At 42.7% G+C, this 27,384-nt stretch overlaps 1 protein-coding gene across 10 annotated transcripts in view; it reads left to right on the top strand.

Annotated features, from left to right (window-relative positions):
- The window catches only part of LOC106577625 (multiple PDZ domain protein), a 69,392-nt gene that overhangs the window by 9,084 nt on the left and 32,924 nt on the right, over positions 1-27,384 (top strand). For 5 of the 10 annotated variants that reach the window (XM_045701383.1, XM_045701382.1, XM_045701381.1 and 2 more), the window contains exons 4-20: positions 3,050-3,211; positions 3,597-3,736; positions 7,348-7,561; positions 8,075-8,203; positions 8,568-8,651; positions 8,768-8,872; positions 9,454-9,556; positions 9,878-9,966; positions 12,510-12,726; positions 14,468-14,548; positions 16,871-16,950; positions 18,841-19,017; positions 19,260-19,430; positions 23,793-23,969; positions 24,342-24,551; positions 26,097-26,225; positions 26,530-26,691. In XM_045701383.1, the coding sequence (XP_045557339.1) occupies positions 3,050-3,211; positions 3,597-3,736; positions 7,348-7,561; positions 8,075-8,203; positions 8,568-8,651; positions 8,768-8,872; positions 9,454-9,556; positions 9,878-9,966; positions 12,510-12,726; positions 14,468-14,548; positions 16,871-16,950; positions 18,841-19,017; positions 19,260-19,430; positions 23,793-23,969; positions 24,342-24,551; positions 26,097-26,225; positions 26,530-26,691 (2,430 nt within the window). The remainder of the gene's footprint in view (positions 1-3,049; positions 3,212-3,596; positions 3,737-7,347; positions 7,562-8,074; positions 8,204-8,567; positions 8,652-8,767; positions 8,873-9,453; positions 9,557-9,877; positions 9,967-12,509; positions 12,727-14,467; positions 14,549-16,870; positions 16,951-18,840; positions 19,018-19,259; positions 19,431-23,792; positions 23,970-24,341; positions 24,552-26,096; positions 26,226-26,529; positions 26,692-27,384) is intronic. The other 5 variants (XM_014155880.2, XM_014155874.2, XM_045701378.1 and 2 more) reach the window with 4 other exon arrangements.

Genomic DNA, 27,384 nt, shown 5'->3' with positions numbered 1-27,384 from the left:
CATAGATTAGGTGCTAATAAATAGTTCTCTCACGTCACCCCGCTCCTCCGCTCTCTCCACTGGCTTCCAGTTGAAGCTCGCATCCGCTACAAGACCATGGTGATTGCCTACGGAGCTGTGAAGGGAACGGCACCTCCATACCTTCAGGCTCTGATCAGGCCCTACACCCAAACAAGGGCACTGCGTTCATCCACCTCTGGCCTGCTGGCCCCCCTACCTCTGAGGAAGCACAGTTCCCGCTCAGCCCAGTCAAAACTGTTCGCTGCTCTGGCACCCCAATGGTGGAACAAGCTCCCTCACGACGCCAGGACAGCGGAGTCAATCACCACCTTCCGGAGACACCTGAAACCCCACCTCTTTAAGGAATACCTAGGATAGGATAAAGTAATCCTTCTAACCCCCCCCCCTTAAAAGATTTAGATGCACTATTGTAAAGTGGTTGTTCCACTGGATATCATAAGGTGAATGCACCAATTTGTAAGTCGCTCTGGATAAGAGCGTCTGCTAAATGACTTAAATGTAAATGTAAATATATTTCAATTGACTGATTTCCTTAAATGAACTGTAACTCGGTAATATCGTAAAAATTATTGCGTGTTGCGTTTATATTTTTGTTCAGTATAATTTAATTTGAGATTTTTTTTGTCGCTGGCCTACACACAATACACCATAATGTCAATGTTGAAGCTTAAATAAGTTCAGGAGTAAGAATGTGCTTAACAAGTCACATAATAAGTTGCATGGACTCACTCTGTGTGTAATAATAGTGTTTAACAGGATTTTTGAATGACCTCATCTCTGTACCCCACACATACAATTATCTGTAATGTCCCTCAGTCAAGCAGTGAATTTCAAACACAGATTCAACCACAAAGACCAGGTAGGTTAACCAATGCTTTGCAAAGAAGGGCACCTATTGGTAGATGGGTAAAATAAAAGCAGACATTGAATATCCCTTTTGAGCTTGGTGAAGTTATTAATTACACTTTGGATGGTGTATCAATAGTAGATAAATGTGTTAATGGCATAGCTTCAGACTCAGGATTGACCATGTATGGTCTTTGCTACGACAGTATTATTATGTCTGGTAGTTGGGAATGAAATAAATTACTGCTACCTATTTCAATCTTGATTTGGTCTGCGTTGAATCCAATTGAATTATTAGGGCTCCAGACAGATTTAGCTTTTTTTTCCCCCTTCTCAAATCATGTATTACTGTGGTCATATTGCAGTCCGAGTTCATCTGGGCACTTTTAATAAGGTTACATAAGCAGACAATACCAGGAAAAGCCAAAAGGCCTCCTCGGTTTTCTAGGGCCCATGAGAAATGTAGATTTAGTTTTTGCCCAAGAAAGAGCTCTGGTTAGGTCACTGTGGGAAGGGGCCAGGGTGAGCGCTTGAGACAGAAAATATGTGAGCGATGCAGTGGGAGTTAGGGGGGTTGCTATATCTTTTCTTTTTTTTCAACCCTGAAGGAATTCAGATTATAAAATCCTTGCAGGCATTTTTTTTTGTGCGCCAGTGCTTTATAGCTTATTTCAGCAGTGTCACATTCCTTAGCACAATGTAGCAATCCATTCCACACAGTATAGCATGGGTAACTGTGTGTGTGGCATGCTAAACTATTGCTCTTCCACCCTACTGTTTTCAAGCTAAAATAAATGAGTAATGGAGTCTATGTTTATAGATAAAGTGAATCAAAGAAAACATTAAATCATGTAAATTCAATTTAGAGGAACAGAGATTAAGCTGGGATTTTGCAGTACAAATAGACTTTCTGGCTTCCTTAGGCGAAACCAATTTGTAGGAAAGCTGTAGTTAGTGTTTTTGTTGTCAGTCAATGCCTAGACCCACACACAGTTTGTCTGTCTACCCCTGCCAGTAGTGCCTAGCACTGTCAGTGTCGCTATGGCGACAGGGCCTGCTCGCAGAAGAGAGAGGCTGCCGCCGTGTGAAGTGGGGCAGAAACAATTTCTTAAATGTGCAAGAACCAAACTGGAACTTTAATCCTCTTAGCCCGGCTGGCTAACAAAGCTTGTGTATGGGACAGCAACTTGAGCGCTACGCTAACTTAGCCGAGCCTGCAGGGTTTTTCTCTTTACAAAGGCTAAAACCTCACCATACTGGCTGGATGATATGTCAGCTAGTGTGTCCAAAATGCTTCTTCAATATGCTAAGCACAAGTTCAAAAGGGCAACCGAAGCCTAGGATGCTATATTTCAAACAAAGTTCTCATGAAGCAATGTGCTAGTCCTTTTGGATCACATTCAAACGAATCATAAACAAACATTAGAGCCAATAAGCAAATGAGATTCAAAAACATAGTTTTACACATTGTCTAATTCATGTAATCCATTAGTCACAAAACCACAGTGGTTGCAGCCCATTTATTGAGTAGCATATCAAGGCATCCAGATGGCTATGATGGAAATATTACATTGGTGGCAGAGTCATTGTTGGATCAGCTGAAAGGCTATTATCGCTGAAGGATTAGACTGCTATAGATCCAGCTAATCACGGCTGGGTAACGAGCTGGCCTGCCTCCCCCGCTCCCAGACTTAGTTTGATTTAGGGAATTCACGAAATTAGCCTTTGTTTATTTTAACAGCAGTGAAGGCAGGTTTTTGGTTAGAACTTGATTGGATCGGCTTGTGTGGCCTTATTTGGGATATTAGTGATAGTCACTGCAATGCATGTGTGTAACAGTGTGACAAGTAACCATGGTTTGTGTTGATATATTCAAAAATAAAGCTGTAATTTTGTGGATTAAGTCTGTTTCTTGCGAGATGTATAATTCCTACCATCACAACATTGAATATATTTGATTTCAAATAATTGGTTATAGTGTTTGTGATCATGACTCTCTTCAATCAAACAACTGCCACAAATTCAATAAACAGCACTTCAAACTATAACAGCCAACAGCTTTTAGCAGCTGCTCTTTCTTATAAACAATACGGAGTTTATACAGTTTGCCATATATCAAAATGTTGCAAAACCTAGAATTCTTGAATGCAACACTTGACTGTATTTCCATTGATGGTTTCAGGGTGGTGTCACATCAACACTTAGCGGTGACCTGAGTGAATGCTACACATCAGCCCAGGCCAATGGTGGCCATCTTGCCTACCCAGAAGCCTCCACTAGTACACAGGTCAATGGGAAGCAATCGCCTGAGGAGTTTGAGCACATCATTCGCTCCATGGCTCAGGTAAAGACATGTTTGGATAAAACGCAAGCATGTCATACATTTTGAGTTATTTCATCACAACAAGTAACTTTCTTTTAGATACACAGGTACATATTTCATTATATGGTTGATTGTTTTTGTTTCATATTTGACTTGACTTTTGCACAAATGCTGTTGGTGGTACTATTTCTCTACATCCCTAGATGGTAAAAAATGTATTATCTCCAGAAATGTATCTTGATAATCACAAGCAAGGCTGGTTACACTCCCGGTCAAGCTAGCTAAATATTCAAAGACCAGTGCGCACTACACTACGCTGTGAGGGCTAACGTGTAGTGTGTGTGTGATGTATATGGGTACATTTGTGTGTGTGTGCGTGTGTGCATGTGCGTGCGTGTGTCTCTAGGGGCGCTACGTGACGCACATGGAGCTGGTGAAGCCGCTGTCTCGGGGTCTGGGCTTCAGCGTGGTTGGCCTGAGGAGCGAGAACTGTGGAGAGCTGGGCATCTTCGTCCAGGAGATCCAGCCCGGGAGCGTGGCCCACTGGTATGGGAAAGTTAACAAGGGTCATCCCCAGCAGATAAATCTGGTTGAAATGACATCATTATAACCAGAAACCCAGTTTTGCCTACTGGGTCAACCGTTGATTATCTATTGTGTTAGTGATGGGCTGGAACAAAATGCATGCCCACCCTGTGGCGGACAAATCTGGTTGAAATGAAGTCATTAAAACCAGAATCCCAGTTTTTACACATTCCAGCTGAATCAACAGTTGATAATCGGATGTGTTAGTACTGGTGTGGAACAAAAGCCTGCCCACCCTGCATCTCCCCAAGACCATAGTTGGTGACTACTGTCTTTTTCGACCTGCATCTTTTCAACTGTGAGATTATCCGCATTTCTAAGTCTTACAGCCCGTTAGATAATCAGCTGTTGATAATCAACTATTCAATAATGAATTTAGTTGCACTGAGGCTGCATCCTAATGAACTATGTTTGACCTCGAGTCATCAATGAAAACTTAACAATATAAGACTTTTTAAAGGGATAGTTCACCCAAAATTACATATTGGACAAAACTACTAAAATGTTACCACTTACAGCTCTAATATGTAACTTTTTGGGCGACCTGACCAAATTCACTTAGAATTGTGTGTTATAGATCTGTCATTCTCATTGAAAGAAAGTTTAAGAAGCAGTAGATCTGTTCTATCTGTGCTATATCTATGCTTCAATATTTTTGGTTATGGAAAATATATTTCACAGCGCTTTAGATGCTACAATAATTCTCTACACTATACTTGCTTGTTTTTTTCACATAAACTGAAATTAAATGAACTATTAGAATTTTAGCAACCAGGATGCCATACTGTAATTTTGGTGAACTATCCCTTTAACCTCTCTAGGGGATTCGTCCCACACTATTCAACAGCCAGTGACAAATCAGAGCGGCAAATTAAAAACCACAAAATGTCATAATTCAAAGTTCTCAAACATAGGACTATTTTACACCATTTTATAGATACACTTCTCCTGAATCGAACCACGTTGTCCGATTTCAAAAAGGCTTTACAGCGAAAGCAAAACATTAGATCATGTTAGGAGAGTACATAGACACAAAAAACCACACAGCCATTTCCAAGCAACTAGCATGCATCACAAATACCCAAAACACAGCTAAATACAGCACTAACCTTTGATGATCTTCATCAGATGACACTCCTAGAACATCATGTTACACAATACATGCATTTTTTTGTTCGATCAAGTTCATATTTATAACCAAAAACAGCATTTTACAATGGCTCGTGACGTTCAGAAAATATTTTGCCTACAAAACTGCCGGTGAATCAGCACACCGATTTACAAAAATACTATTCAAAAACCTTGATAAAATATTAAATTGTTATTCAAAGAATTATAGATAAACATCTCCTGAATCCAACCACGTTGTCCGATTTCAAAATGACTTCACGTGGAAAGCACACTTTGCAATAATCTGAGTACTGCGCTCAGAAAAAGACATCAAGCAATAAAGATAGCCGCCATTTTTGAGTCATCTAAAAGCATAAATAAAACTAGAAATATTCGCTTACCTTTAGTAATCTTCATCAGAAGGCACTTCCAGGAATCCCAGGTCCACAATAAATGTTGTTTTGTTCGATAAACTCCATAATTTATGTCCAAATAGCTCCTTGTTGTTCGCGCGTTCAGTTCAGCTACTCCAAATGTAGGACGCGCAAGGAAAATGTCACGAAGAAAAGTTAAAACAAAATCTATTTACGTTCGTTCAAACATGTCAAACATCAATCTTTAGGGCCTTTAGAACGTGAATATTCAGTAATATTCCAACCGGACGAAACCAGTGTCTTGAAAAACGTTTTTGAACGTGGAGCTACCTCTCGCGTGAATGCGCATCCCATTCGGGGGGTCACCAACTTCTCAGCCTTTTCATTCGGTCTCTGTTCATCATAGACGACTCAAACAACTCTCTAAAGACTGTTGACATCTAGTGCAAGCCTTAGGAAGTGCAAAATGAACCCTAACTCACTGTCTGTTAGAAAGGCAAGGACTTGAAAGGACTACAAGCACCAGAATTCTCACTTCCCGGTTAGATTTTTCGCAGGGTTTTGCCTGCCATATGAGTTCTGTTATACTCACAGACATCATTCAAACAGTTTTCGAAACTTCAGAGTGTTTTCTATCCAAACCTACTAATAATATGCATATTCTAGTTCCTGGGCCCGAGTCTCCTCTGCTCTCATCCTTCTAGACCTATCTGCTGCCTTTGATACTGTGAACCATCAGATCCTCCTCTCCACCCTCTACGAGTTGGGCATCTCCGGCGCGGCCCACGCTTGGATTGCGTCCTACCTGACAGGTCGCTCCTACCAGGTGGCGTGGCGAGAATCTGTCTCCGCACCATGCGCTCTCACCACTGGTGTCCCCCAGGGCTCTGTTCTAGGCCCTCTCCTATTCTCGCTATACACCAAGTCACTTGGCTCTGTCATATCCTCACATGGTCTCTCCTATCATTGCTATGCAGACGACACACAATTAATCTTCTCCTTTCCCCCTTCTGATAACCAGGCGGCGAATCGCATCTCTGCATGTCTGTCAGACATATCAGTGTGGATGACGGATCACCAGCTCAAGCTGAACCTCGGCAAGACGGAGCTGCTCTTCCTCCCGGGGAAGGACTGCCCGTTCCATGATCTCGCCATCACGGTTGACAACTCCCTTGTCCCCTCCTCCCAGAGTGCTAAGAACCTTGGCGTGATCCTGGACAACACCCTGTCGTTCTCCACTAACATCAAGGCGGTGACCCGATCCTGTAGGTTCATGCTCTACAACATTCGCAGAGTACGACCCTGCCTCACACAGGAAGCGGCGCAGGTCCTAATCCAGGCACTTGTCATCTCCGGTCTGGATTACTGCAACTCGCTGTTGGCTGGGCTCCCTGCCTGTGCCATTAAACCCCTACAACTCATCCAGAACGCCGCAGCCCGTCTGGTGTTCAACCTTCCCAAGTTCTCTCACGTCACCCCGCTCCTCCGCTCTCTCCACTGGCTTCCAGTTGAAGCTCGCATCCGCTACAAGACCATGGTGATTGCCTACGGAGCTGTGAAGGGAACGGCACCTCCATACCTTCAGGCTCTGATCAGGCCCTGCACCCAAACAAGGGCACTGCGTTCATCCACCTCTGGCCTGCTGGCCCCCCTACCTCTGAGGAAGCACAGTTCCCGCTCAGCCCAGTCAAAACTGTTCGCTGCTCTGGCACCCCAATGGTGGAACATGCTCCCTCACGACGCCAGGACAGCGGAGTCAATCACCACCTTCCGGAGACACCTGAAACCCCACCTCTTTAAGGAATACCTAGGATAGGATAAAGTAATCCTTCTAACCCCCCCCCTTAAAAGATTTAGATGCACTATTGTAAAGTGGTTGTTCCACTGGATATCATAAGGTGAATGCACCAATTTGTAAGTCGCTCTGGATAAGAGCGTCTACTAAATGACTTAAATGTAAATGTAGTAGGCAGTTTAATTTGGGTACGTTTTTCATCCGGCCGTGAAAATACTGCCCCCTACCCTAGAGAGGTTAATTGATGTCTTGTGGGAATATTTTTTATCACGAGAATCCTCCTGTTCCCACAGCGATGGGAAGCTGAAGGAGTCAGACCAGATCTTGGCCATCAACGGTCAACCCCTGGACCAGACAGTGACCCACCAGCAGGCCATAGGCATCCTGCAGCGAGCGTCTGAGTGCGTGCAGCTCACCATAGCCAGAGGACCCATCCCTCAGCTGGCCAGCCCCGTGGTGTCCCGTACCCCCTCCGCTGCCAGCACCCTGTCTGCCCACTCCAGTGCGGTGAGGGGAGTGCACACACAGAAGCTTGTGGAAGCATACACGTATATAAACACATTAGCACACACACACACACACACAAACATGAGCACACTCACATTCTGTATACACACACAAACTATAGTGTCTCACATTCCCGGGGGAGCTAGCGTAATGCCTAACCTCTAGCGTGATGAGGAACACAGACGGTTGTATAACGGTAGTTCACTGGGGAACACACACAGCAATATTCAAATTCCTTCTTTGAGCACTTAACATATTCCTTCTCGCTCCTTGTGGCACAAAGAGCCTCAACGGTGTATCTCTATCACCCTGTTCTGTGTTGTTTTCTTTACATCCTCCCAGGTGGTTCCTGGAATGATGTTTCTTCATTTCCTCTTCATTAGTCCTAGTTGTTCTCCTTGGACGGCATACCTCTCTTTTACCCTGAGGGTTACATCCTATACGTAGTAACCTTCCTGTAGTGAATGTTTTGAGATCCGTATCTGACGCTCCACTCTCTGTGTCCCTCCTTAGGCCCACTGGAATCATGTGGAGACCATGGAGCTGGTCAACGATGGGACAGGCCTGGGCTTTGGCATTGTAGGAGGAAAGACCACCGGTGTCATTGTCAAAACCATCCTGCCTGGAGGCATCGCTGATCAGGTGACTACATTGTCATGGATGCACCACACATTGGTATTTAGAGGATTTGCAAGCAGGAACCAACTGGGCAAAAATGGTTTGAATCAACGTTTTTTTACACGTTATTTCAACAACAACAAAAAATCCATGTGATGACGTTGAATTAACGTGGAAAACTGATTGGATTTGCAAAAAGTCCTCAACGTAAGGATTTCCCTAAATCCAATGTCAGGGTGACGTTTTTGGTTGAATTCACGTTAGTTGACATCTCAACCAAATTGTTATAAAAAATAAATGTTGAACTGACATCTGTGCCCAGTGGGGAATCTTGGTTTTTGTAAGCCATACCTACTAGTAATAACCAACTTTCCTACCTTGTACTTAGGATGGGCATCTGCGCAGTGGGGACCACATCCTCAAGATTGGGGACACTGACCTATATGGCATGGGAAGTGAGCAGGTGGCTCAGGTACTGAGTTTTGTATTGAATTGACTACTGATAATGAGACTTGTCTGAGACTTTTAGACATACGACATTGAGACTTGACTGAGTCTTGACAAAAACTTCTCAATTTTATAATCCAGGTCCTGAGGCAGTGTGGTAACAGAGTGAAGTTGGTCATCACCAGAGGCCCTCCAGAGGAGACCGCCATCGTCCCAATGGTGTTGCCCACGGTCACAGAGCAACAGGTACGACAAGACAATCGTGTGGGTGGATGGGTAGGGGGGGGGGAAGGGTGAAGATGAGGTGGTTTTATTAGGTTTGTTTCCTTAAAAGGTTATATTTACTAATGACTAGGATAAAGGGCACATGGTTCTGTCTCTCTTTCGTTCCAGCTCTCTTCCCCTCAGAGATAGGTATCCAGTGAGAATAATTCGTGACACGTGACATCATCTGTGACTCAGCCTCAGAAGTCACAATGTTCCAAAAGGCTAACAACTGGAATTCGCTGTCCATTATCAAGCAGTATTAACCATGAACCTTATCAACATTCCATGACTCACACTCCCAAACTAGACTGTATATTCTTCTCTGTACACAGTCTCAGTAACCCCATTGCTTGATTGCCATTTTTAGTTGACATTCATCAAATAAATAACATAACTCATCTGGCTGACAGAGTTGATGCATAGGTGAGGAATGCTTCTTGGTAAATTGGTAACAGCACGTGGAATTGGGGGAATTCGGCACCCGCCCCCTCCACTGTGCTCTCTGTCGGCCATTTTGTAGAATGTAGAAGCTGACTCACTCTTCCTCTGTCTCTTCACAGGGATACGAGGAAGAGGAGGACGAAGCGTTCGACGTTGGGCTGACCAAGAACGCCCAGGGTCTGGGAATCACCATCGCCGGCTATGTGGGGGACAAAAATTCTGGTAAGACTTGGCAGCCTTGTTTACTGCTGGAAATAGTTTGGTTTTATTTATTTTCTAATTTATTCACTCTGCTTGGGATGGAATGAAACCACTTGGGAAGGAATTTACTTTAAAGAGTCCCATAAAATGTCTGTAGCAAAGAGCTATGTAGTGACACTGCCTCTTCTTGGGAAATTGTGAGTGTTTCTGACTTCTCTAGAACACTCATACTGCAGATACAGTTTGACAGTTAAAGGGCGTCTCTTGTACTGTATAAAGGATACTGCTTGTTTTAGGAATGTTATCCACACATGGTCATTGTGTCTATTTTGCCATTTTCAGAGCCCTCTGGTATTTTCGTGAAAAGTATAACTAAAGACAGTGCGGTAGAGCAAGACGGCCGGATCCATGTTGGGGACCAGATCATAGCCGTAAGTGTCTTAGACTATCCTCAACTCTTTTATTTATTTACATTTTTGGTATATATATATATATATTCACTTTCTGACTTGAACAGATCAGATAGAGAGTGATTGAAGATGACAGTGGGGAAAGATGGATAGGAATTGTGCAGTAGGCCAGAATGGAACCTATGCCAACACCAGCGGCCCTAAGCGCTAGACCACCCCAAGCCACACCCTTCAGATGTTTTATCAGCCGTTATGTAAATTTCAATTCCATGCCAAAGTATAAAATAAAGTGTGCAAGGATATTTGTCTCTCATTTTGAATAATATGGAGCTTTATCTATAGATAATGTGTGGAGATAAAAAATCTCCCATATTTGAATAATTTAGCTTCAACTGAGATTTATACACACTGTTCCAGGGCCGTTACGGTGACCGTATTACCGCCTCCCTGGCGGTCACGAGTCATGATGGCAGTCAAATTCCACGTGACCGTTTAGTCATGGTAATTAAGCTTCTCCAAGCTCTGATTCTGCTGATGGTCATTAGTAGTCTACCAAACTTGATAACTGTCTGGTACTCAGCACTCTATTGTACCTCTAATCACTCTGACGTCAATGCAAATGTAATCAAAAATCGAATCAAATACTTAATGAGAGCCCATTAGCTCATGTTGCGCAACATTTCTATAGACTATGCAATTGAGTGAGAAAACAGAGTGATGGCCTCTATTAAAAAGAGCAGGATCCATCAGATTTCTATAGGCTAGGCTTACTATATTTATTTCTCAACTTTTCTCATTTTAAGCACATTGCTTCGCTTTACAACAGGAGTATAGCTTACATGGCTGACATTGAAAATGAACCACAGGAAAAGCGTCCTCCATTTGCTATTTTCGAGACAGGTGCATGAAAATGGTTAATTCTAAATCAAAACAAATTTCACACATACAGTACGAGTCAAAAGATTGGGCACACCCACTCATTCCAGGGTTTTTCTTTATTTAAAAAAAATTCTACATTGTAGAATAATAGTGAAGACATCAGCACTATAAAATAACACATATGAAATCATGTAGTAACCAAAAAAGTGTTAAACAAATGTATATTTTATATTTAAAATTCTTCAAAGTAGCCACCCTTTGCCTTGATGACAACTTCGCACACTCTTGGCATTCTCTCAACCAGCTTCGTGAGGTAGTTGTCTTCAGTTGTATCCTGTGTGAAAGATCCGATCACGTGACTGCATTGGCTAATAAGAATGTAGCTATCTTAGACAGCCATGTGAGTTAGAGGTGCTTCGGAGCACGCAGGCGGGAAAAGGGAATTATTATAATCGACCCAAGGGCACAACGGCCCTGGCCGCAAAAGGCATAGATTTTTTTAGGGGGCATTACAAAGGGGATGCCGCCTGGAAATTGCTTGTCAAATTGTGAATGAGAGACTGATGAAATGTGTGCAGCCTGCGCAAATAACAAAGCAGAGTTCATGCCTTACATGCTACTGTTTTTAAATCATCATTAGAGTCGCATAATGCAGCCTTAGAATGTGTTAAAAATACAAACGTTGGGCTATATGTTTTGATCACAACTAAAGTTGCATAAAGAACTATAAATTAAGCATATAGGAGGACCTGTTTCTTTGTTAACTGGTCAACACAGAATAGCCACATGTGCACACTCCCTCAAATCTTTTGGAGAAAACATCCTTTCAATTTTATTCAGCTATGTTCAATTGTATTCTTCATACTATAAATTAATGCCACGGAATTCTAAGAGATTCTTGTCTGCTAAATTAACTAGTGTAGCCCACAGCCATTTGGCATAGCCAGATCAGGACCTAACATAAGGACAACTCCGAGTATACTGTTCTGTTCTCCTGAAATAGACTTCATTTTCTTTATATCATGTTTCTTTAGACCTGTCAAAAATACATTATTGATTTATTGGGATGGTATAGGCTAAATTACATTGATTTATTAGACTTTTTAAAATGTACATGTTCCAAAGGTCTGAATGAGTGGCTTGTAGACTATGCGTGGAAGCCAGGAAATGCATCATTTTTTTCATGTTAATTAACGGTCAATTACCGTGAGACCGGCAGTTATTTTCTTGACAATCACCGGCTGACAAAATGTCATGACCGTCACAACCCTAGTCATGACCCTAAATTGAGCACTTACTATTAATGTAAAACCCTTTGTGTTACATCCTGAATAAATTAATGGATTTGAAGCATGAGCAGATCTTCCATCATGATTTGTTTTCTTGTTGTGATGTAGGTTTGACTATTGGGTGGGACTATTTCTGTGTGTATGGGTGTGCCTGGTATGGGTGTGTCTGTGAGCTTGCTTTCCTATTCGTGTGTTGTCCTGAGAATGTATCCCATAGACTTGGATAAATGACTCACGTGCCACAAAGGCTGTTTAAGTATGGAGAAAGATCTCATTGACGCTTTCCATGCTGTCACAGAAGCCAATATGACAAAGATGCAAAGAAGAGCACTCTAAGCACTCTATTCAACTCCATGATGTATCCATAATCATGACATGGATGATCGCCCCCTGCAGGTGGACGGTAATAACATCCAGGGCTACACCAACCAGCAGGCCGTGGAGGTGCTGAGACACACGAGCCAGACCGTTCACCTGAAGCTGATCAGGCGAGGCTTCCGTCCAGAGGATATCCCACCCGCTGTGGTGCCCAGTGTGATCGTAGTCTCACCAACCCCAGGGGGCAGAGACACGACACTGGAGAGGACAGATGTTGTGGACGCCACCACTCAAGGTACCTGTGGACAAAGGGTTTGGGCCATGTTCATTAGCAGGAAATGGAAGAAAACTGACTTAAACAGGGAGGGACTACCTGGATTTGTCCAATTAAAAAACACACTCAATTGGGTTTTCCGCTACAAAGCATTTTTAAATGTTTTCAATGGCGTGCCCTAATGAACATGACCATGACAACTGAATCTTTGATTGACAGTCACATATACCTCCAATCACAGTAGTCTATATTCAAGCAAAACACAGTGCATATATACACGACCGTTCAAAAGTTTGGGGTCACTTAGAAATGTCCTTGTTTTTTAAAATAACATCAAATTGATCAGAAATACAATGTAGACATTGTTAATGTTGTAAATGACTATTCTAGCTGGAAACAGCAGATTTGTTTTATGGAACATCTACATAGGCGTACAGAGGTCCATTATCAGCAACCATCACTCCTGTGTTCCAATGGCACATTGTGTTAGCTAATCCAAGTTTATCAATTTAAAAGGCTAACTGATCATTAGAAAACCCTTTTGAAATTATGTTAGCACAGCTGAAAACCTTTGTTCTGATAAAAGAAGCAATAGAACTGTCCTATCGACTGGTTTAGTATCTGGAGCATCAGCATTTTTGGGTTCTATTACAGGCTCAAAATGGCCAGAAACAAAGTATTTCTTCTGAAACTCATCAGTCTATTCTTTTTCTGAGGAATGAAGGCTATTTCATGCGAGAAATTGCCAAGAAACTGAAGATCTCGTACAACACTGTGTACTACTCCCTTCACAGAACAGTGCAAACTGGCTTTAACCAGAATAGAAAGAGGAGTGGGAGCCCCGGTGCACAACTGAGCAAGAGGACAAGTACATTAGGGTGTCTAGTTTGAGAAACAGACACCTCACAAGTCCTCAACTGGCAGCTTCCTTAAATAGTACCCACAAAACACCAGTCTCAACATCAACTGTGAAGAGGCGACTCCGGAATGCTGGCCTTCTAGGCAGAGTTGCAAAGTAAAAGCCATATCTCAGACTGGCCAATAAAAAGAAAAGATTAGATGGGCAAAAGAACACAGACTCTGGACAGAGGAACTGATTTTTAGATCAGAACTGCTATTCTGAGAAGCTTGATAAATACAGCCCCTGATCACATCCCTGGTGACGCTGCAGGGCTGTGCCTACTTGAGGACAGTACACATAACCACAACATTGCCCTAACTTTAATGGCCTCCATCTACGTAAGGATGGTGAAGCTTCTCTCTACTTGTATCTTCTCACCACAACCACAGCTCCAGATTTAGAAGGCTTCGCGCTCCGCCCTGCTTTAGGAAACCCTGAACTCCTTTAACCCCAGTAAACATACGCGTAGGAAAATGCATGACAAAATCAAGTCACATTTTATTGATCGCATACACATATTTAGCAGATGTTATTGCGGGTGTAGTGAAATAACACAACAATACACATAAATCTAAAAGTACAAACACACATGTGCATGCACACACACACACACACACACACACACACACACACACTACCCATAATAACACAACCCGTGACGACATAGCCAGCATGTTTGGAGCTGGAACCAGGACTAACTGAAGCAGACCTCTGTGTTTGTGTCTTTACCATACAAGACACGATGCACAACCCATGCCATCATAACCACCGTGTTCGGGCTGGGAGCAAGATTACTTAACCAAGAGCTCTACAAGTGTGTATGTGTGTATTGACATGTATATATTGTGTACCCCGGTGCAGATAAGAAACAGTACCAGGCATTGAGTGGGGAATCTGATGTCACCAATGTGAAGGATCAGTTAACTGAGAACACCAGAGACGGTAAGTGTATCCACTCCCCTGTTATCTGGGGTCCTTTACTAAGTATAGCTAATGGATTGGAATCTGTTTAAAGTATGTATTGTTGTGAGGACTGGTTTTAGGCTACTGTGCATTTCAAAAGAATTGAACCAATCCACCTGTAGATGCTCAACAAACTATTAATGCATGTCTATAGATGTTTTCCCTGTTGTAAAAATGTTGTTGACGTGGTTTTGATCGTTTGTTGAGCATCTACAGATGGACTATCCAAATGAAGTGTTACCACACATTTCAAATATAATGTGCATGTAGAACATAAGGATCTGTATGTTTTCTCCATTATTTTTATATATATATATATATATATATATTTCTTCACATTAAAGGGTAAATGAAAGATCCTCTGAAGTGGTTCTTAAAGTAACGCCTAAACTCTTTCAAGTAGTGCGTTTTGAAGATGTCTAACTGTAGCCTACCGCTTGCTGTGACTCATTGAATCAATCGGATGGGACATAGTAGTTGGTTGAATGTACTTTAAACGTCATTCTATTTAAGTCTACACTGAGTGTACAAAACGTTAGGAACACCTTCCTACTATTGAGTTGCACTCCCCTTTGCCCTCAGAATAGCATCAATTCGTCGGGGCATGGACAACAAGGTGTCAAACTTTCCACAGGGAAAGCTTTTGACACCTTGACTCCAATGCTTCCCACAGTTGTGTCAAGTTGGCTGGATGTCCTTTGGGTGGTGGACCATTCTTGATACACACAGGAAACTGTTGAGTGTGATAAACCCAGCAGCATTGCAGTTCTTGATACAAACCTATGCGCCTGGCACCTACCCCGTTCAAAGGCACTTAAATCGTTTGTCTTGCCCATTCACCCTCTGAAAGGAACACATACGCTACTGTTCAAAAGTTTGGGGTCACTTAGGAATGTCCTTGTTTTTGAAAGAAAAGCGCTTTTTTCTCCATTAAAATAACATCAAATTCATCAGAAATACAGTGTAGACATTGTTAATGTTGTAAATGACTATTGCAGCTGGAAACGGCTGCTTTATTTTTAATGGAATATCTTCATAGGCGTACATAGGCCCATTATCAGAAACTATCACTCCTGTGTTCCAATGGCACGTTGTGTTAGCTAATCCAAGTTTATCATTTTAAAAGGCTAATTGATCATTAGAAAACCTTTTTTGCAATTATGTTAGCACAACTGAAAACTGTTGTCTGATTAAAGAAGCAATAAAACTGGCCTTCTTTAGACTAGTTGTGTATTTGGAGCATCAGCATTTGTGGGTTCGATTACAGGCTCAAAATGGCCAGAAACAAAGACCTTTCTTCTGAAACTCGTCGGTCTATTCTTGTTCTGAGAAATGAAGGCTATTCCATGTGAGAAATTTCCAAGAAACTGAAGATCTCGTACAACGCTATGTACTACTCCCTTCACGGAACAGTGCAAACTGTCTCTAACCAGAATAGAAAGAGGAGTGGGAGGCCCCGGTGCACAACTGAGCAAGTGGACAAGTACATTAGAGTGTCTAGTTTGAGAAACAGACGCCTCGCAAGTTCTCAACTGGCAGCTTACATTTAAGTCATTTAGCATTTACAAATTGGTGCATTCACCTTATAATATCCAGTGGAACAACCACTTTACAATAGTGCATCTAAATCTTTTAAGGGGGGGGGGGGGGGGGGTTAGAAGGATTACTTTATCCTATCCCAGGTATTCCTTAAAGAGCTTCATTAAATAGTTCCCACAAAACACCAGTCTCAACGTCAACATTGAAGAGGCGACTCTGGGATGCTGGCCTTCTAGGCAGAGTTCCTCTGTCCAGTGTCTGTATTCTTTTGCCCATCTTAATATTTTCTTTTTATTGGCCAGTCTGAGATATGGCTTATTCTTTGCAACTCTGCCTAGAAGGCCAGCATCCTGGAGTCGCCTCTTCACAGTTGACATTGAGACTGGTGTTTTGCAGGTACTATTTATTGAAGCTGCCAGTTGAGGACTTTGGAGTCATCTGTTTCTCAAACTAGACACTCTAATGTACTTGTCCTCTTGCTCAGTTGTGCACCGGGGCCTCCCACTTTCAAAAACAAGGACATTTCTAAGTGACCCCAAACTTTTGAACGGTAGGGTACATCTGAATTGTATCAAGGCTTAAAAATACTCATTTAACCTGTCTCCTCCCCTTCATCTAAACTGATTGAAGTGGATTTAACAGGTGACATCAATAAGGGATCAAAGGTTTCACCTGGATTCACCTGGTCAGTCTATGTAATGGAAAGAGCAAGTGTTCCTAATGTTTTGTACACTCAGTGTATGGTATGTTGATGTTTTTAAGAAGCAAAGCTAACAGAGGATGAAGAGTTGGAGCTGAAGAAGAAGTGGCAGGAGACTCTTGGCCCCAGCAACGAAGTAGTGGTGAGTTAACAGAAGTAACATCCACCCAAACAAAGCCTGTCTCTACTAAATGATACATGGTTGTACTTTTTCCTGTTTTACACATGATATTGCAATTGTATAGATGGAAAAGCACTGGTTGCAGAATAAAAACATTATTATATGTGTTGTAAATAAAAACATTGTTCGTAAAAAAAAAAAATCAACTACACTGCTCAAAAAAATAAAGGGAACACTTAAACAACACAATGTAACTCCAAGTCAATCACACTTCTTTGAAATCAAACTGTCCACTTAGGAAGCAACACTGATTGACAATAAATTTCACATGCTGTTGTGCAAATGGAATAGACAACAGGTGGAAACTATAGGCAATTAGCAAGACACCCCCAATAAAGGAGTGGTTGTGCAGGTGGTGACCACAGACCACTTCTCAGTTCCTATGCTTCCTGGCTGATGTTTTGGTCACTTTTGAATGCTGGCGGTGCTTTCACTCTAGTGGTAGCATGAGACGGAGTCTACAACCCACACAAGTGGCTCAGGTAGTGCAGCTCATCCAGGATGGCACATCAATGCGAGCTGTGGCAAGAAGGTTTGCTGTGTCTGTCAGCGTAGTGTCCAGAGCATGGAGGCGCTACCAGGAGACAGGCCAGTACATCAGGAGATGTGGAGGAGGCCGTAGGAGGGCAACAACCCAGCAGCAGGACCGCTACCTCCGCCTTTGTGCAAGGAGGAGCAGGAGGAGCACTGCCAGAGCCCTGCAAAATGACCTCCAGCAGGCCACAAATGTGCATGTGTCTGCTCAAGCGGTCAGAAACAGACTCCATGAGGGTGGTATGAGGGCCCGACGTCCATAGGTGGGGGTTGTGCTTACAGCCCAACAACGTGCAGGACGTTTGGCATTTGCCAGAGAACACCAAGATTGGCAAATTTGCCACTGGCACCCTGTGCTCTTCACAGATGAAAGCAGGTTCACACTGATCACGTGACAGAGTCTGGAGACGCCGTGGAGAACGTTCTGCTGCCTGCAACATCCTCCAGCATGACCGGTTTGGCGGTGGGTCAGTCATGGTGTGGGGTTGCATTTCTTTGGGGGGCCGCACAGCCCTCCATGTGCTCGCCAGAGGTAGCCTGACTGCCATTAGGTACCGAGATGAGATCCTCAGACCCCTTGTGAGACCATATGCTGGTGCGGTTGGCCCTGGGTTCCTCCTAATGCAAGACAATGCTTGACCTCATGTGGCTGGAGTGTGTCAGCAGTTCCTGCAAGAGGAAGGCATTGATGCTATGGACTGGCCTGCCCGTTCCCCAGACCTGAATCCAATTGAGCACATCTGGGACATCATGTCTCGCTCCATCCACCAACGCCACGTTGCACCACAGACTGTCCAGGAGTTGGCGGATGCTTTAGTCCAGGTCTGGGAGGAGATCCCTCAGGAGACCATCCACCACCTCATCAGGAGCATGCCCAGGCATTGTAGGGAGGTCATACAGGCACGTGGAGGCCACACACACTACTGAGCCTCATTTTCACTTGTTTTAAGGACATTACATCAAAGTTGGATCAGCCTGTAGTGTGTTTTTCCATTTTCATTTTGAGTGTGACTCCAAATCCAGACCTCCATGGGTTGATAAATTGGATTTCCATTGATTATTTTTGTGTGATTTTGTGGTCAGCACATTCAACTATGTAAAGAAAAAAGTATTTAATAAGATTATTTCTTTCATTCAGATCTAGGATGTGTTGTTTAAGTGTTCCCTTTATTTTTTTGAGCAGTATATATTGCCACACTAGGTAAATTGAATGCTGACCATTATAGGACAATTTCATAAGATTTGCGAAAGCATAATAAAAAAAAAAAAGCTTCATAGTATTTTCGTGCCCACCTGTTGTGCCCATGCCCATGACAGGTTGCCCGGGTGGAGAAGTTCAGTGAGAGCAGTGGTCTGGGAATCAGTCTGGATGCCAACAGTGGGCACCACTACATCCGCTCCGTCCTGCCAGAGGGGCCAGTGGGACGCTGTGGGAAACTCTTCAGTGGGGACGAACTCCTCGAAGTAAGGGACACCGCCAATAGCGAGAACATGGTGAACAACCGTTTGCCTGGAACTTACTTAGTGCACAAATTCTTCTACCACTGATATCAAATTTGAAGGTGGCTAAAGTCCTTGGATATATGTTGAGTTTACCGTGAATAGGATCTCTGCGAGCGTGGGAACATTGCCTTTTAAAAACAACAATGCCCTATAACCTTAAATCGGATTGAATCCTGGCATGAGTGACTCAACATAAGTGTTGACCATTGGATATGTGTGCCCACCCCTCTCAGGTCAATGGAATATCCCTGATTGGTGAGACCCACAAGGAAGTGGTGAGCATTCTGAAGGAGCTGCCTGTCTGTGTCTACATGGCCTGCTGTAGGCCCGCCCCTCTCCTGAAGAGTGACAGGGATTCTGGCCAACCAGGGTTGGATGAATTTGCTACTGAACCTAAAATGAAGGTACTTCCCCACTCTGCTTTGATGTTATTGACCATAAGTTGTTAGTGAAAAAACTCACCTGCTATGGATTTACATTACTTGCCATCGCATGGTTGGAAAGTTATTTATCCAGTAGAACCCAGAGAGTGTTCTTTAATGGAAGCTTTTCTAACATCAGATATGTACAGTGCGATGTCCCTCAGGGCAGTTGCCTTGGGCCTTTCACTCTTTTATATTTTTACAGATAATTTGCCACTGGTCTTACATGAAGCTGGAATTAATATGTATGCTGATGATTCCACACTCTACATGTCAGCACCCAAAGGCAGTGCGTTCACAGAAATTGTAAATAAGAAGTTATGGTCAGTATCAGAATGGGTCATTAATAGCAAACTGGTCTTAATTACATCTACAACTAAAAGCATTGTATATGGTTCAAAACATTCTCTAAGACCTAAACCTCAACTGAAGTTGTGCATAAAGGGTGTGACCATTGAGCAAGTTGAGGAAGCTACACTCCAAGGTATAACATTGGATGGTCAATTATCATGGTCAAGTTGCTGTGAAGATCAGGAGGGGTATGTCTGTTAAAAAGATCTGCATTTTTTTAACAAATCAACTGTACCAGTTATTCAGGCTCTGGTCTTGTCCCATCTTGATTACTGTCCAGTAATATAGTAAAGTGCAGCAAAGAAAGACCTAGCAAAGCTGTAGCTGGCTACAAGCAGAGCAGCACACTTTCCCCTTAACTGCACATACAGAACTAACAATAACAACATACATGGCAGTCTTTCCTGGTTGAGTGTTGATGAGAGATGAACTGCTTCTCTTCTAGTTTTTATGATAAATATTACTATGATGAAAAATTACAGATTGTCTGCATAATCAAATAACATTCAGCTCAGACACACATACAGTTGAAGTCGGAAAATTACATACACTTAGTTTGGAGTCATTTAAAACATGTTTTTCAACCTCTCCACAAAACTATAGTTTTGGCAAGTCGGTTAGGACATGTACTTTGCATGACAAAAGTAATTTTTCCAACAATTGTTTACAGACCGATTATTTCACTTATAATTCACTGTATCACAATTCCAGTGGGTCAGAAGTTTGCCTACACTAAGTTGACTGTGCCTTTAAACAGCTTGGAATATTCGAGAAAATGATGTAATGGCTTTAGAAGCTTCTGATAGGCTTATTGACATCATTTGAGTCAATTGGAGGTATACCTGTGGATGTATTTCAAGGCCTACCTTAAAACTCAGTACCTCTTTGCATGACATCATGGGGAAACCAAGACCTCAGAAAAAGAATTGTAGACCTCCACAAGTCTGGTTCATCCTTGGGAGCCATTTCCAAACACCTGAAGGTACCACGTTCATCTGTACAAACAATAGTACGCAAGTATAAACACCATGGGACCACGCAGCCGTCATGCCGCTCAGGAAGGAGACCTGTTCCTAGAGATGAACGTACTTTGGTGCAAAAAGTGCAAATCAATCCCAGAACAACAGCAAAGGACCTTGTGAAGATGCTGGAGGAAACGGGTACAAAAGTATCTATATCCACAGTAAAATGAGTCCTATATCGACATAACCTGAAAGGCAGCTCAACAAGGAAGAAGCCACTGCTCCAAAACCGCCATAAAAAAGCCAGACTATGGTTTGCAACTGCACATGGGGACAAAGATTGTACTTTTTGGAGAAATGTTCTCTGGTCTGATGAAACTAGAATAGCACTGTTTAGCCGTAATGACCATCGTTATGTTTGGAGGAAAACGGGGGACGCTGGCAAGCCGAAGAACAACATCCCAACCGTGAAGCACGGGGGTGGCAGCATCATGTTGTGGGGGTGCTTTGCTGCAGGAGGGACTGGTGCACTTCACAAAATAGATGACATCATGAGGATAGAAAATTATGTGGATATATTGAAGCAACATATCCAGACATCATCAGGAAGTTAAAGCTTGGACGCAAATGGGTCTTCCAAATGGACAATGACCCCAAGCATACTTCCAAAGTTGTTGCAAAATGGCTTAAGGACAACAAAGTCAAGGAATTGGAGTGGCCATCACAAAGCCCTGACCTCAAACCCATAGAATATTTGTGGGCAGAACTGAAAAAGTGTGTGCTAGCAAGGAGGCCTACAAACCTAACTCAGTTACACCAGCTCTGTCAGGAGGAATGGGCCATACATTCACCCAACTTATGGTGGGAAGCTTGTGGAAGGCTACCCGAAATGTTTGACCCAAGTTAAACAATTTTAAGGCAATGCTACCAAATACTAATTGATTGTATGTAAACTTCTGACCCACTGGGAATGTGATGAAAGAAATAAAATCTGAAATAAATCTTTCTCTACTATTATTCTGTCATTTCACATTCTTAAAATAAAGTGCTGATCCTAACTGACCTAAGACAGGGATTTTTTACCTGTATTAAATGTCAGGAATTGTGAAAAACTGAGTTTAAATGTATTTGGCTAAGGTGTATGTACATTTCTGACTTCAACTGTACATACCCCACAAGACAAAGCGAATCCAAAACAAATTCATGGCAACGCATTTTGTTGTACGGTGTCCAAGTTCCTTGCTGTTCAAGACAGTCGTGAACAGGGCACGACTATGCCTATTCCTCCTCAGGAGTCTGAAAAGATTTGCATGGGTCGTCAGATCCTCAGAAAGTTCTACAGCTGCACCATCGAGAGCATCCTGACTGGTTGCATCACCGCCTGGTATGGCAACTGCTCGGCCTTGGACTGCAAGGCACTACAGAGGGTAGTGCGTACGGCCCAGTACATCACTGGGGCCAAGCTTCCTGCCATCCAGGACCTCTATATCAGGCGGTGTCAGAGGAAGGCCCTAAAAATGTCTACCCCAGCCACCCCAGTCATAGACTGTTCTCTCTGCTACCACACGGCAAGCAGTACCGGAGTGCCAAGTCTAGGTCCAAAAGGCTTCTTAACAGCTTCTATCCACAAGCCATACGACTCCTGAAAAGCAAATCAAATGGCTACCCGGACTATTTGCATTCACCCCCCCAGTCCCATTTTCACGCTGCTGCTACTCTTTGTTTATTATCTATGCACAGTCACTTTACCTCTACCACCATGTACATATTACCTCAATTACCTCGACTAACCTGTGCCCCCGCACATTGACTCTGTACCAGTACCCCCTGTATATAGCCTCGCTACTGTTATGTTATTGTTGCTCTTTCATTTTTTTGTTTTGTTGTATATTTCTTTTTTACTTCAGTTTATTTTAGTAAATACTTTCTTAGCACTTATTTTTCTTAAAACTGCATTGTTGGTTAAGGGCTTGTAAGTAAGCATTTCACTGTAAGGTGAAATTTGGCGCATGTGACAAATACAATTTGATTTGACACTTTAAACCCCCTATGCAGCTTTGAGACCATTCTTTCAAAGTCATTGAGATCTCTTCTTCTAGTCATGGTAGCTAAAATAATGGGCAACTGGGCATTTGTATATATGACCCTAAGCCTGATGGGGTGTTTTAATTGCTCAATTAAATCAGGAACCACACTTGTGTGGAAGCACCTGCTTTAAATATACTTTCTATCCCTCATTTACTCAAGTGTTTCCTTTATTTTGGCAGTTACCTGTACATGCTGTTGACATCATTATTACATACTGTATATTTTAAACTGTCAGCGTTCCAGTAACTGTCATAGCATAGTCAATGCTTACTAGCCTAAACATAATGCAATATAACATGCATGTTTGGGGTCAATTCAGATTTCAATTCAGTCATATACTTTGTTAATTTCAGCTAGTGAATTGTTCAGGAAGTGATTTGAAAACTGAAGGTAAAGCCAGAAAGTCCTTCACAAAATGGTGGGTGTTGGACATACAGTAGCATACAGTAAACACTGTTTTCCCCCAACTCTTGATATTGAATGGCTGATTGGGAATCAACATCAGTAAGTCCTCCTACTTCACTCATCCACCCTCATCCATTAGTTTAACACAGTCTGTCCAATGCTCTGCCGGGCCTCCAGATTGGCAATGATGACGGATTAAGATTTAGGATTAGGAAGGACGCTGACTCTTTATTAACACCAATCCATCTAAAGTAATACCTCTGGTACTGTGACAATACATGAGATACAGGCAATAGTAGCCAGGGAGCTACACAAAGGAAACCTGCATTTGGATTTTGGAATTCTCCTCAGCTCATCAGATGCCTCAGTTCAGGAAAAAAATTCAACATACAGCACTTCTGCTTAGCATCCAAAGATTCCCTTTAATGTGCTGCCAAAGATCTTATGAAACGGTACTAGTGGAATACCAGCAGCCTATGGGCTCGGAGTGAGTCAGGAATGCGTGCGCTGGGATGATATCGAGGGTTTATCTCTGCAGATACAGGGAGACCTTGGCAGTTTCCTGGTTTTCGAAGGTTCTGAGGGGGTGGCGACGGGGGAAAATGTAACAGATGAGACACTCGGAGCTCCTTTGGCCATGTGGGAGACGGAGATACAGGACATTGAGCTGGAGAAGGGTGAGAGCGGACTGGGATTCAGCATCTTGGACTACCAGGTGGGATTTCTGATTTGGAATTATGGGAATGATTATCATAGGAATGATACGCTTTTGTTGTGGGTCGTTCCTGTCTTCTTACTTTGGGAGGAAGTGGTCACGTGAGCTTTAGGGCCGTTGCCCTCCTGGAAATGAAGTTCAACAAATAGCATAAGTGACTCAATACACTGCAATGCGCAGTTTTTTCCATGTAGATTGAAACTAAGTTGCTTACTCTTATTTTTGTTAAAAGTAATAACTTGTGATTTACAGAACATTCAGAATAAACAAATCCTCCAAATAAAAGTGAATGATACATTTCCGTCCTTGTTGGTGTATTGCATTATCTGTTGAGTGCATCCATTGACATCACTGACACAGATCTTGTCGTAGGACCCAATGGATCCTGCCAAGACTGTGATTGTGATTCGCTCTCTGGTGTCTGAAGGAGTGGCAGAACAGGATGGCAGGCTATTGCCAGGTGACCGGCTCATGTTCGTCAACAGCACCAACCTGGACAACGCCAGTCTGGAGGACGCCGTCCAGGCATTGAAGGGGGCTAACATCGGCAAGGTCCACATTGGGGTGGCCAAGCCACTACCTGTAAGGAAACCCTGTTGTGAGGTCTGTCCTGTGGAGAGACTAGTGAGGTGTGTGTGCGTGCGTGTTTTATATGTACAGTGAGCTCCTGAAGTATTGGGACAGTGAACGTTTTTGTTTTGGCTCTGTACTCCAGCACTTTGGATTTGAAATGATACAATGACTACGAGGTTAAAGTGCAGACTTTCAGCTTTAATTTGAGTATTTTCATCCATATCATGTGAACCGTTTAAAATTTCATCACTTTTTGTACATAGTCCCTTCATTTTAGGGGACCAAAAGTCATAATTGCGTGCTAGGAATATGGGACCAAATACTAAACTTTTTGACTACTTTAATACACATAAGTGAATTAGTCCCAATACTTTTGGTCCCCTAAAATGGGGGGAACATGTACACAAAGTGCAGTCATTTCTAAACGGTTCACCCGATATGGATGAAAATACCCTCAAATTAAAGCTGACAGTCTGCACTTTAATCTCATAGTCATTGTATCATTTCAAATCCAAAGTGCTGGAGTGCAGAGCCACAACAACAAAACATGTCACTGTCCCAATACTTTGGGAGCTCACTGTATGTGAGCGTTTGTGTGTGTGTGGGCGCTCAGCATTTGTGTGCGTTTTCTCTCCGGTGTGTGGCCACCCAACAATGAGGGCTCATCTTACAGATGTCTTGAATTTTTCATGCTGAGACAGTAGAGTCACGCTACATGCGAATGCTGACATACTCACCTCCAAGCTCCCTGACAACAGCATAAGGCAGCACAAATATCTCTGCCTTTTGTGTCATATTGCTTTATTATTGCATTTTGAGGCACCTTGGAGTCCGTGTACATAAATGCATTGAGGCAGCTGTCAAAATAAGGGTTTTCCCACAAACATATTCACCACCTGAGGGATTGCTAGTCTAGTCTTTCTGTGAAAATTGGTTGCATTTTTTCAGCTTCTATTGGGCTTGCCATTAGATTATGATGAGAACATACAGTAAGTTCTGACTCTGATGTCAAGGTTGTTGCATGTCCGGTGGATTACATTGTTTTTGTGAAGCCTCTGTGGAGTTATCGAGCTTTCCTGCAGCTCCTGGAATGTTTTTTTTTTTTTTGAGGGAGGGGGGCTGGCATTTTTGTTGTATTGCTTCTCAAAATTGAGTTTGACTGGTATAAGCCTCTAATAGCTTCTCCAATCTTTCCCTCTTTTCTCTATATCTCTCGCTCGCCGGGCATTGCGCTAGATACAATCAAGATCAAACGGTCCATTTAAAGCAATCTGTGGCAAACTCCAAGAAATTATCTCTTTTGAAGTCCTTTAGAAATCAAATAACCAAGTACAACTTGTCACCAAACTATTACAAAAGTAGAGACCAAACCATGGAGACCAAATCAAACCAATAAAACTCACACTCCTTTCGCTACTAACAACCTCCAACTAAATTTTTTAACAACTCCAATCAAATTTGACTTGAAATTTGTAGACAATGATTGGAATTTCCTCGAGTATTTTTTTACGGAGAATTTCCGGATATTTTCAATTTACAGCCCTGTCTCCACAGCCGTACAATGAAGAGGGCAGTCTGTCGTCATTCTCGGGAATCTGTTCTTTTATATTCAACACTCTGCTGCTTAAAGAGAGAGAGGAGGAGCCAGCAGAGGGCCGCCATTTCTGGGCAGAGCCTGCATTGGTTAGTTGCCGTAGGGGACAAGTCAAACCAATCAATGAAATTGAGGGACAAGGGGAAAACCAACCAATCAATATTAGACACAAAGTAACCATTGTAACTTTTAAAATGCGTCCTTTAAAATATTCTATCAAGGGAATTGAATTTAATTCGTAACTCTAATCATATTTCAGCAACAGGAAACAATATATCCTTTTGAAATGGCTCTGATGGCACCCACACAGCTATCCGTGATTGGATAGCTCATCCATGGCATAGAGAGACATATTCCCCATCCAATTCACTACATTGACATTCTTTAATGCAGATTGACTCCAATGAGGTAGACCTGACCGACGAGAGGGTGTTGGCGCATCGCTTCTCTGGCGAGGAGGATGACACCTTCCAGGCGTCCATGATTGCTCTCCACGGCAGCACCTGCAGCGCTGACCTGTCCTACCAGATGATCTTGCAGTCCTCCACACCCAAGGTAGGCCAACAAACTTGCACTGTGGCTAGCTAAGTCAATTATAAAGCCATTACAGTCAGCAATTTTAGAAAGCTTGTTTCAAAGCAAAAGCAGTATCAGTATGGTCATGTCATTTATTTGAATTTCATTGGAGCAATTGCAAGCTGCTGCCTTTGTCACTAAGAAAACTCCTCACGTAATCAAAATAAGTTGCTTATTTTACCATACAAGGTTGACATTAGAAGTGCTGTGCTATCTATAGTTGTTTACCTTCTTCAAACTGGCAGCAATATTGAAGTGATACAATGTTTATTTTGTTGTTAACCCCTTTGCATGTATTGTATGTTGCCTGTTTTTGTTGTAGAGCTTTGTCTTGGAGTACTGCCCCCAGACTCCTTATGGATGAATGGTTGAGTGTTTTTTAGATTAGTATACCTATATACTGCACTGCACCGTAACAAGATATGACTACCCTATTAGAATGAAATGGTCTGTTGCGTGCTTCAGTCCTGCTCTCAGCATTTCTGCTTGTTGCTGTTCTTCCAAATAGTTTGCTCTCCCAGGGATTTCTTTTTCCAAGTTTTATATTGCCATCTCAGATGCGTAAGGAATCGCTGAAGAGATTCATTGCAGCACAGACCGGGCCTCATGAAATATATCTAGGATGATAATAAAGAGATATTTGGTGCATCACACACTCTAAAACAGGATCAT

Source organism: Salmo salar, chromosome ssa18 (genome assembly GCF_905237065.1).
Source record: "Salmo salar chromosome ssa18, Ssal_v3.1, whole genome shotgun sequence".
Taxonomy (NCBI): domain Eukaryota; kingdom Metazoa; phylum Chordata; class Actinopteri; order Salmoniformes; family Salmonidae; genus Salmo; species Salmo salar.
Note: the sequence above shows the minus strand (reverse complement) of the source record. Positions and strands in the feature narration are given on the sequence as shown.